This window comes from Patagioenas fasciata, chromosome 16 (genome assembly GCF_037038585.1).
Source record: "Patagioenas fasciata isolate bPatFas1 chromosome 16, bPatFas1.hap1, whole genome shotgun sequence".
Classification (NCBI taxonomy): domain Eukaryota; kingdom Metazoa; phylum Chordata; class Aves; order Columbiformes; family Columbidae; genus Patagioenas; species Patagioenas fasciata.
The window spans coordinates 13863696-13881985 of record NC_092535.1 but is presented as its reverse complement, the minus strand read 5'-3'; the positions used below and the strand labels follow the sequence as shown (position 1 = coordinate 13881985).

Here is an 18290-nt window from a genome sequence, read left to right as displayed (position 1 = left end):
TGGTGAGGGTGTCAGAGCCTGGCCCAGGCTGCCCAGGGAGGTTGTGGAGTCTCCTTCTCTGCAGACATTCAAACCCGCCTGGACACCTTCCTGTGGAACCTCAGCTGGGTGTTCCTGCTCCATGGGGGGATTGCACTGGATGAGCTTTCCAGGTCCCTTCCAATCCCTGACATTCTGGGATCTGTGACTCTGTGAATTAGCAATAAAATGCTTCTAATACTCCCTTTATGTCTGCCCTGCTAATCTGAACTATAACCAGTAATACCCATGCAATCCTTTCAATATGGTTATTAACTGTCCGTGTGGAATGGAAAAGGAATTTCGGTCCACATTCTTTGAACTTTCTATTGACATGTCAAAATCAGGACCCACAACAAGTCACCAGTAATAGATTGTTGTACTAACACACAGTGGGGGTTTGGGGACGGGTTTTCATTGTGTTTCTTTGGTCTTTTTTGGTGTTTAGGATTTTTTTTTTAACTGAACTACATTACTTGTGATAGCCAAACATGAGGTCTTTAATTAATAAACAATCTTTTGTCCTCGGGCTACCTCAAATATATCTTCACATATTTTGGGACTAATGCTGCCCCAGTTTACACATCTGTAAACTAGGAAGGTGTTCACCAAAGAAAAGCTGGAGCCAGGCTTCCAGAGTTCTACTCTTGCTTTATTGGAAGCTTACTCACACTAGTAACTGATTTTGAAATTAAGACATAGTAGCTAGTTGGAAAAAAACAGATTCTCCCTTCCAATACACCTACACTAACCACAATTCTGAAATAATATTTAAGAGAAAGAATAACATAAGAAATCCTCAGCATCCCCTTTGAGTCATGGAATGTAGCCTGGGGCTGCTCTCAGGGAAGGCAAGTAAAACCACAAGATTTGCTACGTACTGAGGCAAAACGGGGTCTTCAGAGGCCACTAGAAAAATCAAGTCGGCAACAGGTTTGTTTCTCTTTTTTTTTTTTCTTTTCCAGTTAAATAGGTCTAATTTGTATGAGATCTCTAAAAATAATGAGTTAGGAAACAAATTAACCAAAAGTAGCAGGCAAATTTCCTGAAAATAAATAACCAGAAAACTAGTCCTTACATGTCTGGCTCTTGTTTCCGTAACACTGAATCATTTGCTGGCACATTTAATAAAACAGACTCTACAACAGCATCAACACAGGTTTCTCTTGCACTATAAAATGGAACTCCTAATAAAACAGCTAAAATAAGCAAATAACATGAACTAACAATTTGGTTTGGGATGACATTCCACAATAAATAGGATTTATATGTTCGGTTCCAAACAATCCATCGTATTTGTGAAGTATGATCACATTATCCATTCTTGCCTAATGCATATTTAAAAAATTGAAAAACCTCAGGTAACTGAAGTTCCAAGGACTGTGACTTGCTGATGGCGAGGAAGCCTCAGGTGTCATTACACCATAACACCACAAGACTTAAAAACTCCAATGTATGTGAAAAGAAATGTACTTCAGTATTAACATTTTATTTATTAGATGATACTTTCTCCACCTGCGGAAAGTTTCTCGATACAATGCGTCAACAGGCCAAATTTGTAAATCGCTTGTATTCAGTTCCAGAAACCTGTGCAGATCCCTAGAGAAAAAACCCATCAGCAGAAATCATCAAGTTAAAGGGGTGCTTGGAAAATAGCACTTTGATCCAGAAAGAACTTACTGACCCAGTTCTGGATTAGAAAAGGCATGATGCACAGCCTGATCAGGTTAAAAATCTACTTGTATTAGAAAATCCCAACAAATTGAATAAATGGTGGATGGTAAACTGGTTTTATTAAAAGGCAAACCAGACAAAGTGTTAAAGAACTTGGAGGTTGAGCGTTTTGGTTGTTAAAAAATATAATCCTCAAGGGACAAACTCCAGGCCTGGGAAAAAATAAGGAACCAAGATCAGCTTTTGAAAGGCATTCTGAAAGGGTAAAGTATTAGCAGAAAATGGAAGAGGAAAACTGGCCATGCTACCTACAAGGTTGTGTTCCCTCCAGATACAGAAACACTCAGGAGACTTAAAAAGAAAACGTTCATGAAGAAGTGTTTCATGGGCATTAGGATGCTGGCAGGGAAAAACACCAGCACAGTTCTTGCCACTGTGAGACCACGTTCACAGGAACCTCAGCATGAACATGCAACATTACGTAAAATACATTTGTAAAATATAATATAGGTGCATCTATCATTAGAACAGTGTATTTACTAATTCCAGCAGAAGTCAATGCTGTTGAAAAAAACCAAAAGGACGTACCTACACAAAGGTATGTACGACCATTACACAACGCTGTGGTTAAAACTGGGATTCGATTCATGGGCAAAGTTCACTGTCCCATTTCATACTAAGAGTTTTAAATAGGTCATCCACTTACAAACCCAGCGATTAAAGGTCAAACCAAGCCAGCTTCTAACTGTACAACTGCATCTTGGAGAACATTTGCTTCCTGAGGTGCTCAGCTTTTAAAAATAACATTAACCGTGGGTTTCAAACCCCTTTACAAGCCTACTCTGCAAGGTGGGGGCACATGGACTTTCCCTTCATTACAGGCAGTTCTGGATTCCACTAACGAACTGCATGGGAATAGGACACGGTCACAGGGCAGTACCGTGCATTCCAAGAGAAACGACACAAGTTGATTTTCTCCTTCCAGGAGGGGTAAATCCATGACAAATTTATCTATTTTTCATTGCTCATATCTGAAATCAAGTTATTAATACTGACTGTAAGGCCACTCAGTGAAGGAAACCGATGGCATCTTGTCACTCTCCCTGTGTTTGAGCAGGGATACCAGAATGTGTTAAATTTGTCAAATCGGACAGTTTAATAAGCCACTTACTTGAATAGGGAAACATCTGCATTCCTCATGGTGTGAACAAGTGTTAATTATTGCCTGCTATTTTAGGGAAAACATGCCGATGATATCACAAAGGAAACACATACCTACAAATAGTTGAAGATATTCTCCAGTTACTGGCACGTGTCCAGAGCCGAATACAAAACTCTCTGGGAGAGCCCAGAGTACTCAGCACTTCCCATAACGAGTCAGACAGATTTTCAGCAAGGTTCAGTCTCATTATCAATAGTTTTGCATGCTTAGAAAAGAAGAACAATGTTGAAAGATCTGGGCTTTCCACCTATGGTGTCTTCACATTTCCAGCAGCACCAATTAAACCGGATGTGGCCCCAAGGAATGGGCAATGGGAAGGGAATTTTATTTAAGAAATTCCTGTGAAGTTTGAACTTTCATTTTTCCCCTTTGTTAAGAGTTTCAAAACGCCACAGTATTTGAGAAACGTTCCAACACACAATTCCATACCCATAACCCACGTGTAAAAAGAGCAAAGAGCATTCCACAGAACCAAAATGCAAAATAGACCACAATCTTTTTCACTTTTTTCTTTTTAGCTATTTCCATGCTTATAAAAGCCCATCCTTTACTCATTAGATGTAAATTAAAATACCCAAGTCATGACTTTTTTAGAAGCATGTTTACCATCACATTTCCAAGTCTTATTACGTTACAGAATTTTTAAGCCCAAAGGCGGTTCTTTGTTGTACACCCAAAAAGCACATCCAGAGGGCAGCGAGCACACTGACATGTTGCTCAGTCTCTTCTCAAGCCACTGCAATACCAGGCAGGCTCACAGAGAACACTTTATTTCATCTATGCGTACACCAGTATTTTGTGAGTCTCTTACTGTGATTAAAACCAGAAAACGTTTAAGAATGTCTATATTAAATTTATGCTTATTTCCTGTTTAATTCAGCTGACAGCTCTTCTATTTCAGCAAAAATTGAATTAATCTGTTCTTGTTCTTTAAGACTGCTCTGAGGAAAACGAGGATGTATCAAGAGAAATTAAGGTACGATTTCTTCAAATGAACCTATAAATATGCTATGGTGGGAATGTACTGGATAAAAATGCAAGTGCAGAATAAAGCATTAACATTTACTTCAAAATGCTAATCAAATAAATTAATAACAAAGCAAAATATAGGTGGTTCTTTGTACTATAAAAACAACCGCACCACAGAAAAGATAGATGTGCAGATAATGTCATTGTGTGAAGTCCTGGATTGTTTATTCTCCAATTTAAGGAAATACTTTATGGGCTTTAATAGAGCTATGTGAACACCTGCGTGGAAGCACTGCAGAATTCAAAGGGCACAGTCCTTTAATTTTCTAGCCAAAAATATCTTCCCTTCGTGCACAGAATAAGTTTTATTTTATTGCATGTAACAAACTAAGCATAAGAAGTAACAGCATCCCCGTTTTCACTGCAGTTAGAAACCACCAGCAGTAAAACCTGGATTACCAGAAGGTGGGACACGAGTTGTATCTGCAGATGCTGCCACATCAAAGAATCGAATCAGGTGCAGCAAGTACTACAGCAAGCAAATCAAGAGACTAATCACTATATAGAAAAGCAAGGCTAATTAGCTGCTTAGCTCTTCTATTTTGTCTCATTTCTGTTCACAGAAGTCAAAAGGGAAACTGGCTCTTTTTTTTTTCTTTTTTAAATACACATGCACTCATTATTTAGTCAAGGTACGGTAATATTTCTGTTCCTCTGAAAGACTGGCCTAAGTATGTATGTAATTTTACTGAATACAAGCTTAACAATTGATGAAATTCCTCCTACAGAGATGCTGCTCATTGATGGCTTTTTCTGCTGTCTTCAGGAAAACAGATCTTCAAGCTATTTCCTACAAATTCAAACTTGGGAAGAAAAGAAACTCTAAAACAAGTTGAAAACTAGAGGAGTTCATCTGTATTTGAGAAAAAGAGGGACAAATAGAGACAAATAACAAAAATATGCAACTTCCATTACTGTACAGCAAGGTAACTCAAATTTTATACTGAAGTAAAAACGTGAACTGTTGGCTTAAATTATCAAAATCAAACCTACTATGCACAATAGTGAAATGGGTATTTCTCAAAGCTTTATGCTCATTAGTTGGCATCCATTAAATATGTGGATTTCCTGACACATAGAGTCTCTGTGTGTTGCTTGATCAATATGCTATAAATGGATGTAAGCAATTTTATAATTTGTTTCAAAATGATTTTTACTTTCCTTATATCATCACCAGCCAGGCAGGGCCACTTTCTTATTTGCTACGTTCTCTTTTTATCCATGAGTTTTGTTTTAGATGCAGATAAAAGTTCCACATAAATGAAGAAAAACAACGTATTAACTCTATTTAACAAGCAATTCTAGCTGGATGTATGAAGTATAGCAAAACAAAAGGCTTATCAAAACACATTTTTAATGCAGATGGTGAATTAAATAGTTGTTTCCAGTCGCCACACCAGCCACTGTTCATGAAAAACAGAAATGAAGTCAAGTGGCCGTCTACCTCGGAGCCCCTATCCTAAACGTTGGCTTCAAAAGAACTCTAATTAATCCGTATTCAAGAACTTATTTCTACTATGAAAGGATAGGAAAACCAGCTTGCTTTAAGTCCTGGTAAACTCTGATCAAGTAAACTCAATTGGATTATCTAGAAGCCCATTTAGAAGGAGCTGCTCTGTGTAGATAAGCTAATGGAGATTTAAAATGGAGTAAGCAAAGATTATTTCAGAGGATCTAGTATCCCGTAACTCTGCTGACACTCTCTATAATACTCCCCATTCCTTTTTGTTAACAACATTAACATTCTTGAGTTAAAAATACTTCACCTATCTACATTTTCTACCAGTTTTGCACCTCAAAATGCTTAAATACATCTCCAAGCTACATTCATTATGGCTATTTTAGAGATTACAAGATATATAGAGCAATAAAAAAACAAAGAGAGAGCGACAGTGAGAACAGTGATGTGAGTCGCCCACAGTAATAAAGCAAGCCTAGACAAGAAGGAGCAAGAGCCTCAGATCTTCTCACGGTGTTCGCTGCCCAACTTCCACACAGCAGTACCAGACACTCAAGAAACCAGGCTGGGGCTCCAGGTTCTCACGTGTAAACCCACCAGAGAAAATATATTGTTTGCCCCCGCAAAATCCGTGGCATTTAAGATGTCAACATGGGAAACATCCCCCAGTAGAGTGAGTCTGTTTGTCATTACGTGATACAGCCAGCGACGCTGTCAAACGAGAGCAGATCTCTTCTTCTTCCACAGTGTGTTTAGACAGGAATAATAATCCACCTATCATTATACACACCTGGGTGATCATCTGCAGGGACAAATGATTTTGTTCTGTTGCCTCCATAATTAAGGAACACTTTTGGCAGCTAAGAGATTCCAGTTCACATCTTTTCTTACTGAGACTATACCCTCCTGTTATTTTCTTGAAGATGTTGGTGTCAAAACCATTTTAAGGACTCTGACCCCACTGCGTGTTAACGCGTTACACAATTCGTACCGCACTCTGCCCACGGGCCGTGTCATAAACCAGCCCTCAAAACTGATCCCTGTTAAAAATAACCTCTCCAAAATAGAAGAGAGGAGTAAGGGTTACCAGGGTTATTTTTACCCGGGGTGGGTTCAATGGTGTGATTTAGGTGGGAGGTTTCTCTGGCGCTGGGTGGCACAGGGATGGCCGTGGGCTCCGCGGGCCGGGCCTGCGCGGGGTAAAGCTCGGCCTCAAAGACACCACTCAGAAACCATAATAAAACTATTCAGCAGCACCGGTAGTGGGACATCCAAAATAACTACAGTGGAGCAGTGTAAAAAATAAATAACCAGGACCAAAAAAACCTGCAGACAATTTCACCAACAGCCTAAAAATGATGACATCTCTTCTAAACATGGATTTTCCTGCATCTGGAGAACCACAGGCTGGAGTGATTCCCCAGTCATTTTGCATTTCAATAGCTAATATTCTATCACCTTTAAAAATACTATCTTTCTGAAGTTGTTATGGTATTTTCAAGAGAAATCTTCCTCAGCTGAGTCTACATCATTTAAAAATAGGCAGCTGTAAATACTCTCCTGCTATTTTGACGATTTCATTAAAACCAGAGAATTATAATGGAACTGTGACCCTAAATAAATAGACTTTATTCGACAGTTTGGTTCAGATTGGTTTATCATGGAAAAACAAATGCTCACTGAACATCTCCTTTACTTCTCTAAAAGTAAGAGCGAAAAGAAAGAGATGAGAAAAAAGCCACTCTCACAGTTGGTATTAGGGATGGAGAAAATGTCCTAACCACTGTCTGGTATGCAGAACAGGAATAAAAATATCACCTGTGTAACCCAGCTAACCCAACATCACCCTATATTTGAAACAGATATACAGCTAGTCAGAATTACTGAAAAAACCTATAAGGCTATTTTTGGACACTGAAAACACACACATGCAATGATGTTTTACCTGAAATGAGATAAATGCATCAAAGCACAATAGTGACAGAAGAGTCATTTGGAAGTCTCAACTGAAAGCACCATTTGGTTTTATTTTCCATTTTAACTGATGGAATAGTTGTAAAAAGAGCCTGAAATTTTGATTTGCGAGGTCTTTGTTCTGATACATCACACTGTCCCTGTAAAGCATGTATTAATCTGGCTATACAGATAATTAAATAGTTACATTTACTCCCACAAAGTTTAGCTAATGTGAGATAACTAAAAAACCAGTTCTAATGCAAATTCAGGCAAGATCTCAAATACATTGTTCCAGCAAAGAAACTTTTCTACTTGTTTCATTAGAGAGCCTCAGTGATGAGCATTGCTAATTTTAGTTTCTAAACCACTTACGAATGTCTTGTTTTTAAAAAATGTTGCCATGATATAATCTTAAAACACAAGTGCAGCAGCAGTAATTACACGTGCCCCTTCAGATCTGTACCAATACAGGGACACAGAAACACTGACCTCCTTTCTAAGGATTTGACCAATACCCATTCACAATCAGCTCATTTATTACAATCAAATGCTTCAGCTATCTCATTTGAGTTCAGTTTCAGGTCTGGAGGTTTTCTCACTTCAACTTCCTTTTTCTTTGCTTAAAGTCATCATGCTGGCCAGTGACAATTTAATTGCATGATAAAAAGCTCAACTTGAATAAAGGCAATGATAATGATTGTCCTTAAATGATAATATTTCATGAAAATTGGTACTGTAGCATTTCAGAAAAAAGAGAGCTCTGCTTTCAGTGCCTCTCCATGAAAAGCATCATCTCGCTGTTATTCTCTGTGTTCACTCAAACTAGCAGGGCTAGACTTCTTTTTGCAGGACTTAGTTATTTAATGTCCCGTCATTTTGGCAAAAGGACGTCTCCCAAGGATGCAAACACAACACTACACACACTATTAGCAGTGCTGTTCACATTAACAATGCATTACATGGACCTGATTACACCTCCATTATTTCCATTCTGCTCTGCTCTAAGAAAAGAAAAAAAGTGTGCAATAAGCCTAATAATACAGATAGATTTTGCCCCCAAAATATGCAAAGTACTTTGCAAAACTAAATGAGAACAGCTCTCCGTTACCCATGGAGATATCGTGTCCTCAAGCTATTTTACAAGTCCACAATGAGCTGAGGCAGAAAATACTTGACATAAAACCATTAACTTAGAGCTGGGTGGTTTTGCCTAGAATATTTCTAATTAGCGTTCTCCACAGGTTTTCAACGTGGTTGTGTTCCCAGCCTTTATCGATTCACTTCAGTCCCAGTTTGGGGTTTCTTCTTGTAATGAACATTTTTGAAACTGTCTGTTGAAACCATACCAAAGGCAGGACAAATGGGGCCATTGGCTGCAGGAGTGAAACTCTTCCAGGTTCTTGCCAATGGTGTGTACAGTATGGTGAAACAACACGGAAATACTACAAAAGGAACTACAGGTTTGATCTACGAAGTATTGCAATACTTTAAATCATCAGCACGGTTATGTCAACAGAATTCCTTTCAGTAAGGACAACCCCTCTCCTTTCCCATGTTACTATTTGTATTCAAGAAATCTAATTGCTTAACACCAAGTGTGCTGAATTAATACATCTCCGATGTACTAATTTTTCAGTTTTAAAGGGAATGTTTAACCTAGCATTGCATTGTACCAATGCTATTTTTAACTCAAGACAATATGCTCAAAACAAATGACATGCATTTGCTGTAAGTCAAAAACTGCAAACAGATGGAGACACAGACTAAGAAAAGAATTAGAATATCAGAATACAAAAGCTGCTCTTGGAATCGTAGGTATGTAGAGCCAGACCCCTAGAGTACCATCATACTTTAAAGCTCTTACATTCTTCTGTACTTTCTTCTGCCTTTCACATTACACTGAACGTTGCTGTCAGGACACTCTAGTCCCACCTGTACAACAGATAATGATAAGCGCAGATTCTGGTGTGTACTTTAACCTCCATTTAAACTACTCCTTCATGTACAGAAGAAGGTGAGGCCTCTTACGTTCTAAAGAAGATGTCCTGCCATTGGAGAAGAAGTTACACAGTCCTAGTGCTAAACTCTGCATGGCTGTGCGTTGCCTTCTGGAGAGCTTGCTAAATAATGGGCATTTAAAGGGAAGCAAAACAGCCTCGTACTTTAAAAGAGTGTGGCCCTAAGTACTCACAGCCCTCAAAGAACATCTCCTTGGCACCTGAGTGCTCTACCTCCCTACCTTTCTGTTCTTCCTGAAGAACAACAGCAGCAAATACCATACTGAGCAAAGTATGCCTTTGGAACAGCTGTTCTACCACTCCAAACAGACAAAAATTCCCCTCCCTCCAGGAAAAGGTTTAGCTGGTAGTTTATAGAATTCTCTGACCAGTGTACTAGAGGAGAAAGTAGGTAATCAAGACCTCCTTAGGTATAAAGCGTAACCAGCAGAAGGCCAGCCTTTCCACTTAGAGAAAATTATTTTTTCTTCAAAGTACTTTAAATTAAGCTATAACAAAATCAAAATTATTTTTATAGAGGTACCCAAGGATTGTGTATTTTTGATATTATGCACTGAGAGTTGCCATCTAGGTACATTCTAGCTCTCAACTTGGTTTAAAATACTTAATTAAAATGTAGGTTCTGTTTTGTCAGGTACCAAAAGACTAGAAACTAGATTCAGACCAGCTCAGAAACCAGATACATATTAGCTTATATAATCACTGAGGGCAGAGGGAGCCAACAATAATCCTTCAAAATTAGTGGCTAATGTATATCCAGTTTAAAACCTCAACCCTACAAACATTTACATATGAAACAGTCGATCATGCCAACGAAGCTACCCACTAGTCCAAGTTATGCACACACCTAAACCTCTGTGGACTCAGGGCTTAAAAATTTAACACAATACCTTTGCTCAGAGAAGAAAAACTAGTTTTATTGGAGCAATGTTATTCCTGCAGCTGTGGGTCATTAAACACATCAAAGACTCTTCACTGAACTTGAAATTATTTATGGACTTGGTAAGTTTATTTCTATTGCTTTAGACACCAAGGGCTTGCCACCACATATCCTACCAGAGGTAATACCTACTGAATATTAATTTTTATTAAAAAAAATAATGTAACACATACACATTTGGCTTATTCACTTTCCACTACACGATTACTCCTTGCTTTCAGGAGAAATTATATTAAAAAAAGTAAAAATCACAGCATTCCAACTGAATGGAAGAAAAAATCCCTCTGAGATAGAAGAGACAAGGAAAATCAAGTCTTTCAGTATGAGGCAGGTCACAGGAACTTGCTACAGCATTGTTTCAGATCACAACCTGAACTATCAGAAAACAATGGACAGTAGGAGAGCTGCGGGCAGCCAGCCAGTTCAAGAGCACACAGGGCGGAGTAAGGAGCCGCTGTCTTTGCTCTCGAATATTCTCCTAAAACCGTCTTCAAAGCACTATTTTTTGGTCCCCCTAGCACGAAGAGATTATCCACGAAGGGAGAAAATATTATTTTGAATTTGACTAGTGTCAAAATGAGAGGTGACAAGTTAAAAATCTCAAAATCTTTAATTTAAGATAAAAAACCACTAACATTACATTTTATGTGCTACAGAAGAATCATACATACCCCTCTACACCAACCTGTCTATGTCTGCTGAACTCTGAAAATCGGTGCATTTGAAGACTGCAATGCCAGTATTTCAAACTAATTGCTAACAGCACAACTTCTGCCTTGCACACAAAGTCTGTGTTCTTGGCTGTTTGTTGTTTTTCTTTTGATAAAGGTTGACCAAAGCAGAGAAATTCCCAGAAGCGGCAACAGTTACAGAAGGTATCTGCCATTGGTTTCACAGGCCAGCCAGTTCAATAATGTTTACAAACCAGAGTTACGAAAACCTCGCTGTGGTGGCAAACTATCCCACATCTTACTACTATTTGCACTTGCTCTTTCCTTCTAAGTATCCAGGACTGACTACCGTTGCATACAAAATTCTGGTGTAAATGGATCATAATTTCGATCCATCATCAAAATTCCTACCCTCGGCCTGCTGGAACAGTGCAGAGAGGAAGAAAAAAAGCTTTCAAACACGCCTGTATTACTCAAAGTATAAGGTACTTCATGGTAATTAACAAAAATATCTTGGCAGTGTTTACGAGCTCAGTGTTTGCAAACTGTATTTCCATGGGCTTCTGCTACTAAGCCTGGTTGAAACACAGTAGAAATTAACCCCAGTGAGCGGACATGACGTTATACCATCAACCAAATACTGACACTGTCTGCATTTCTGCTGGGACTGGTGGCATTTGGAATGATTAACTAGGGCTGGGAGGGACGGGGCAAGGACGAGGCATGTGGAGCCTTCACAGAAAGCCCGGCTGACACAGCCAGCAGGGAACACGTCTGAATCGGCAAAAAAACTCCAGTATTCCTCCAAAAGAGAGGACTACAGCACCACTGAGTGCCAGCTGATACCAGCAGGCTCCTGTGTACATCTCCGCTCCTTCGGGGCAGGGCAATTCTCACCAATATCCGAAGCTCCCGCCAACACTGTCCCTCTCAGCTCTGCACTGCTGACCCCAGCAGAGCACAGGGCAGCAGGCAAGGGGCTCTGCGTCTGGAAAAGATCTGCTTGAATATTCTGTGTTGCTACACGCTTTATTCGAGTAGCGCTGACCAAACACACCTACTGTAGTAATCCCCAAAAGAGCGGCTCACTGTTTTTGTAAATATTTAATACAGTGAAATATCATCATTTGCAAAAAAGCACGACTGCAGCCAATCTGAATTATTTACTTACCGGTGGGAAATCAAAGTCTATCTGGTTAGCTAAATTTAAGATGTAGTCGATTCGAAACTGGTTCTCCGGATTGGCTAGTTCAACTGGAGGTGCCAAATTGCCCATTGCTGTCACTATTGTCTGCAAAGAGAAAGCAAATATTGCAGAGAGCGTCTAAATAACTGGCCTTGAATAGTTAAAAACAATAGCTCGTAAGTTTACCTCTATAGCTTCTTTAATATTGTTTTTAATATCCTGAATTTTCATTCTCTTCTCCCTGTGATAAAAAAAAAGAATAAATATATAAGCCATAAAAGCAGAATATCTTTTTGAAACGGAACATGAACTTGAAAATATCCTGTCAAAACTGTATTGTCACCGTTGACTCAAGTGCTCTCAGTCACTGGACACTTTTGTAGACAGACTTGATTAAATATCTCCTAACTGTTCTACTTAAACGGTAAACAGCTATTTGCATATAAAAATCAGTATCTAATCATGCTGAACTAAAAATTTGTGGTAGTCTAAGTGCTAATCCAAATACATAAAATTACCTTTTAACTACAAGCAGAGGAGTAGGCTAGAAAACCACTTGGAATCCTCTATATGAGCACTACTATTTGAGATTAACTGCAGGCAAACTAAAAAGCATAACAGGCTGACACAAGCTGGAGTGCAAACCATTGCCTCTGCTGGATTGCTGTTGTATTTTATCTGACAATCGTTATTTGCGATGCTAAACAGTAAAATCATAAGACGTGCACGATCAAACCTTTGGTACAACCAGGAATCGGCATCCTAAAGGCATCACTGGTATTGGGTCTGTGAACTGTACCTTAATTGTAATGCACTATGACAAATCTTTTACATTATTAATTTCTTGCTATACACAGCATAGAATTACTGCTTTTAGGTAAACCAAGTTAGCCACGAAACTACTAAAAAAACCTACTTAAGTCACCTTTTGATGTTCATTAAACTATTTTTACAGAATACTTCCATTATTATTATTATTATTATTATTATTACCACCACCACCAACTGGTTTTATTTTGAAAACTAACATTTTCCAGCACAGTATCCCAGAGACAGGAAACTACCAACAGTACGTTTTCTTTTCTATTTACCTTTTAGAAGGTAGCGCTCACACTTTCAGCGTTCAGACCACAGCTTGGAAACCCCATTTTACTGAGTTAATTAAGTACTCGCATTGCAAATGCTTTTTTTATCACTTTTTCCTGTGTATAAACATTCACAAGCAAACCGAAACTGAAAGCACATTCGCCAATCACGAATGCAGAAGAACAGCAGGAAAAAAAACCAAGCACTGCTTAACTAACAGGCAGACACAGACGTCCTAGAGCAGCGGGAATTTTGGTTCTCATATGAAAGATGAATGTAACTTTTGGAAAAGATGGAGTGAAGGGAAATGCCACTGCTATTCTCCAAACTCTGGGGCAGGGCGAGGAAGGTCAGTGAAGCTCGATACAAAGTGATCCATAATCAGATGGAAATTCTTGGTTTCCCCGGAGTTCTTGATCACCTACAGACCACCTTATTCCCGAAGGCCAGCAAGCTTCTGCTCCGGGGATCTGGCCCCGTTGATGGGGACAAGGCAGTGAGCCAAGAAAGGCCAAAAGCACCGAACTAAGGAAAATAAATAAGACAGGAAAAGAGAGGAAAAACGAAGGCCTTTTCACCCTCTTCCTTCCCATCTTCAATGCTTTCCACCGCCACAGGTCTTAAGAAACCCTCCAGCCCAGAGTAGGTGCACAAATACTGTATTTTTCAGTTGCAAAAACATCGGCCACTTGCCTTTTTTTTAAAAATGGAGTTCCTTTCTTAAAAGATGTAAATAATGGTACGAAAGCAGGAAATGTTTACCATTGACAGTGCAAGCATTTGTCTGGCTTCAGTTTCCCTCCGATTTTCAGCTGAGTCTTGAATTTAATGAACACGTATCCAGATTCTGCCCCATTGAGATCAAAGGGCAACCAATACACTCAAATTTAATTGAGATACCGATATTTGTAAAGGATTAAGTAAAGAAATAATATTCAGTCATTTAGCTTTGTTTTGGAACATCATTAGAAAGACACAAGTTTAGAAAGTCTTCCCATTTTATTTATTTTTTTAGTAAGCTATAGTTACATTCTCTCCCCTAGAACACTTGCAGATAACAAATATGAGCTAAGTGCACATCGACCTGACTCTCCTGTATCATACAGTAAACCACATTATTTTTATTATAGGTATTGGTCAAGCTTTCAGATTTGTACCTCTTCACCAATCCTCACACACCGTGCAGCACCACAAAGTGATAACAACCGTGGAGTGATGTGAAACTCCAGCAATTAACAAACTGCTTGATAACCATCATCATCTTTACAACAAGAATACTCATAGTTCCTATTTCTGGTTTTGTTGCCATGGCCCTATAGCATGCCCAGTAAACAAGGAATCTTATTACACAGCAATGAATGTATCATGTCATTTTGTGTTTTGTAATGTTTACTAAGCATAAATTTTCCATGCCAATGAGATACTTCATTCTTCTGGAAGTCAAAATGTTCATCCATCAATCACTAATCCAACACCTCACATACAACCGTCACTTCCCTTCAAAAAAAAAGGTGAAATGCAGTTTATTCAGGACCTAATGAAGTGCAGTAAAGAAAAGCTGAGCCTCAGCTCTGCTGTCCCTTCGCTCTGCCAGAACCGCCTTTGAGAAATCCCCGCTACGCTGCACCTCAAATTTCCAAAAGGATTTGAACTTTATTTCCCTTAACCATGAAGACTGAACATTCACCTTAGGAACAGATTCTTGCCTTTTTTTTTTTTTTTCCTTTCTTTTTTTCCTTTCTTGTTCCTGGGTGCTGGCACAATGGCCAAAAGTACCAAAGCAAAAGCTGCGCTCCCAAAACGTGGATGGGGAATGGCACCGAGGGCGCCGGGTCAGCCGGGTCCGGACCCACGGATGCCTCTGCAGGGCTGTTCTGGATCGTTAGACGCCGGGGGTTAATAAGGTCGCATGTTTAATCTTGTTTAAAACTTTTCTTAGGCTGTGTAGGGTAGGCCAAACAAAGCATTAAACTCTATTAGTTGAGGATTATAAGAAAAATCTCCAATCCTGCTGTTTTCAATATTTAAATGGGCCAAAGCAAAGCCGCATGTAGCTTTCAGGAAAACTAATAAAGTCTATTTTAGGTAGTATAAAAAAAATATGGGATTTTAATTCAAATAACATGAAATTTGAATAACATAAAAGGTCAAGAAAATAAACTATTCCTTGAAAACAAATTTAGTAAGTACTTCTCCACCTGTGGCTGAGCTTTACTATAAAAACAGCAACATTTTTACTCAGACTTTATAAAATCTTATGCAATGTACACACTACCAAGCAGATACTCAGAAAGTAAACTAAGTTAAATTTAATGTTAATTTCTGGTTTACCTTCCAGGTAATATTAATAACTGCTACTTTGAACTTGGAAAAACACATTTAATGCTTAAAAAGAGCATTGTATTCAGCTCATCCAGTATAAACATCTCACAGGTAGAAAAGTAAAAAAAATGCAGTGTTGAAATGAATGGCAAAAACAAAACACGGTAAAGAACTCAAAAAAACAAACCCAACCAACCCATGGACCAACCAAAACACAATTAAAAAGTGAAGTGATAAATCCTGTGACCTCCTTACGCCGTTAATCTAAACTACTGAAGGCAAAGAAGTTTTAATTCCTTAGTCCCTCCTGACAGGTCATGAAGCCACGTGTCTCGTTCAGAGTTCTGCTTAACAGAGGTCAGACAAGACTGAAGAGAAAAATACAAAGAACTACCTGATTCTAAATGAGAATGAAGTCTATGACTTCCTTTTTCCAGAAAAAAAACAGATTATATGAACAGGCATGAGATTACACATTTCTTCAAACCCTACAAACCTATGACGAGATAGTTGGAAAAAAATCTGAAACATGCGGAGTGCAAAGCAACAATTACTTTTTTCCTTTAGAAGGAGAGACAGTCATAATAATATTGTACTTAAGACATATCGATTATTTAACTTAGTGGGGAAACCCTAAACACATCTCCCCCAAATGCCCTGATTATGCAGGAAGTGCATGTGCATGTACACTAATGCACGCAGTATGGGCAACAAACAAGAGGAGCTGGAAGCCATCGTGCAGCAGGAAAGCTATGACATAGTTGCCATCACAGAAACGTGGTGGGATGACTCGTATGACTGGAGTGCTGCTATGGGTGGCTACAGGCTCTTCAGAAAAGACAGGCAGGGCAGGAGAGGTGGAGGGGTGGCTTTATATGTTAGAGAGTCTCTTGACTCTGTTAAACTTGAGGTCAGTAGTGACAAGGTTGAGTGCCTGTGGACCAGAATCAGGGGCAAGTCCGACAAGGCTGATGTCCTTGTGGGTGTCTGTTATAGACCACCCGACCAGGATGATGAAGGAGATGAATTATTCTACAAGCAGCTGGCAGATGTCTCAAAATCGACAGCCCTTGTTCTTGTGGGGGACTTTAACCTGCCAGATATCTGCTGGGAGCTCAATACTGCACAGAAGAGGCAGTCTAGGAATTTCCTAGAGTGTATAGAGGACAATTTCCTTCATCAGCTGGTAAATGAGCCTACCCGGGGTAAGGCCTTGCTAGACCTACTGTTTACAAACAAAGAAGGGCTGGTGGGAGATGTAGTGGTTGGCGACCGCCTGGGGCATAGCGACCACGAAATAATAGAATTTTCAATAGTTAGAGATGCAAGGAGAGCCACCAATAAAACCTCTACACTGGACTTCCGGAGGGCAGATTTTTGCCTATTCAGAAGTCTAGTTCAGAGCATACCCTGGGAAACAATGCTTAAAAACAAGGGGGCCCAGGAGGGTTGGACATACTTCAAGCGGGAGGTTTTGAGGGCACAGGATCAGGCTATACCAGTGCGCCGAAAGGCTAGCCGACAGGGAAGACAACCGGCTTGGCTAAACAGGGAGATTTTGAAGGAAATCAGAAATAAAAAGAGAGTTTACAGACTGTGGAAAAAAGGGCTGGCTACCTATGAAGAATTTAGGAAAATAGCTAGATCGTGCAGGAAAAAAATCAGGGAAACAAAAGTGCAGTTTGAAGTTAATTTGGCCAATTCTGTTAGGGATAATAAAAAGTCCTTCTTTAAATATGTTAATAACAAAAGGAGGGGCAAGGAAAACCTCCATTCTCTACTGGACTTTGAGGGAAATATAGTTAACAAAGATGAGGAGAAAGCTGAGGTACTTAATACCTACTTTGCCTCAATATTTACCAGTCAAACAGATGGCCCTCAGGATAACTGGCCTCTGGAGATGGTTGACAGGAATAGGAAGCCAAATAGTCCCCTTGTATTCCAAGAGGAAATAGTTGGTGGCTTACTGAGCCATCTGGATCCTCATAAGTCTATGGGACCAGACGGGATCCATCCTAGGGTGATGAGGGAGCTAGCAGAAGAGCTCGCCAAGCCGCTCTCCATCATCTTCCAACAGTCTTGGCTCACTGGGGAGGTCCCAAATGATTGGAAACTGGCAAATGTTACCCCAATCCACAAAAAGGGCTGCAAAGCTGACCCTGGCAACTACAGGCCTGTCAGCCTGACCTCGGTGCCTGGCAGGGTGATGGAGCAGATCATCCTGAATGCAATCACACAGCACCTCCAGGATGGACCAGGGATCAGACCCAGCCAGCATGGGTTTAGGAGGGGCAGGTCCTGTCTGACCAACCTGATTTCCTTTTATGATCAGGTGACCCACCTAGTGGATGAGGGGAAAGCTGTAGATGTGATCTATCTAGACTTCAGCAAAGCCTTTGACACTGTCTCCCATAATATACTCCTTCAAAAGCTGATAGCCCATGGCTTGGACAAGTGCACTCTCTGCTGGGTTAAGAACTGGCTGGAGGGCCGGGCCCAGAGAGTGCTGGTAAATGGGGCTGCATCTAGCTGGCGGCCAGTCACTAGTGGTGTCCCCCAGGGGTCAGTGTTGGGTCCAGTCCTGTTTAACATCTTTATTGATGATTTAGATGAGGGGATTGAGACCACCATCAGCAAATTTGCTGATGACACCAAGTTGGGGGGCAGTGTTGACCTGCTGGAAGGCAGGAGGGCTCTGCAAAGAGATCT

General features: G+C 39.9%; 1 protein-coding gene across 4 annotated transcripts in view; it reads right to left on the bottom strand.

Annotated features, from left to right (window-relative positions):
- Positions 1-18290, bottom strand: part of GNAS (GNAS complex locus) — a 145939-nt gene that overhangs the window by 40890 nt on the left and 86759 nt on the right. For all 4 annotated transcript variants that reach the window (XM_065849488.2, XM_065849490.2, XM_065849489.2 and 1 more), the window contains exons 3-4: positions 12360-12414; positions 12159-12278 (exon numbers count right to left, since the gene is read on the bottom strand). In XM_065849488.2, the coding sequence (XP_065705560.1) occupies positions 12159-12278; positions 12360-12414 (175 nt within the window). The remainder of the gene's footprint in view (positions 1-12158; positions 12279-12359; positions 12415-18290) is intronic.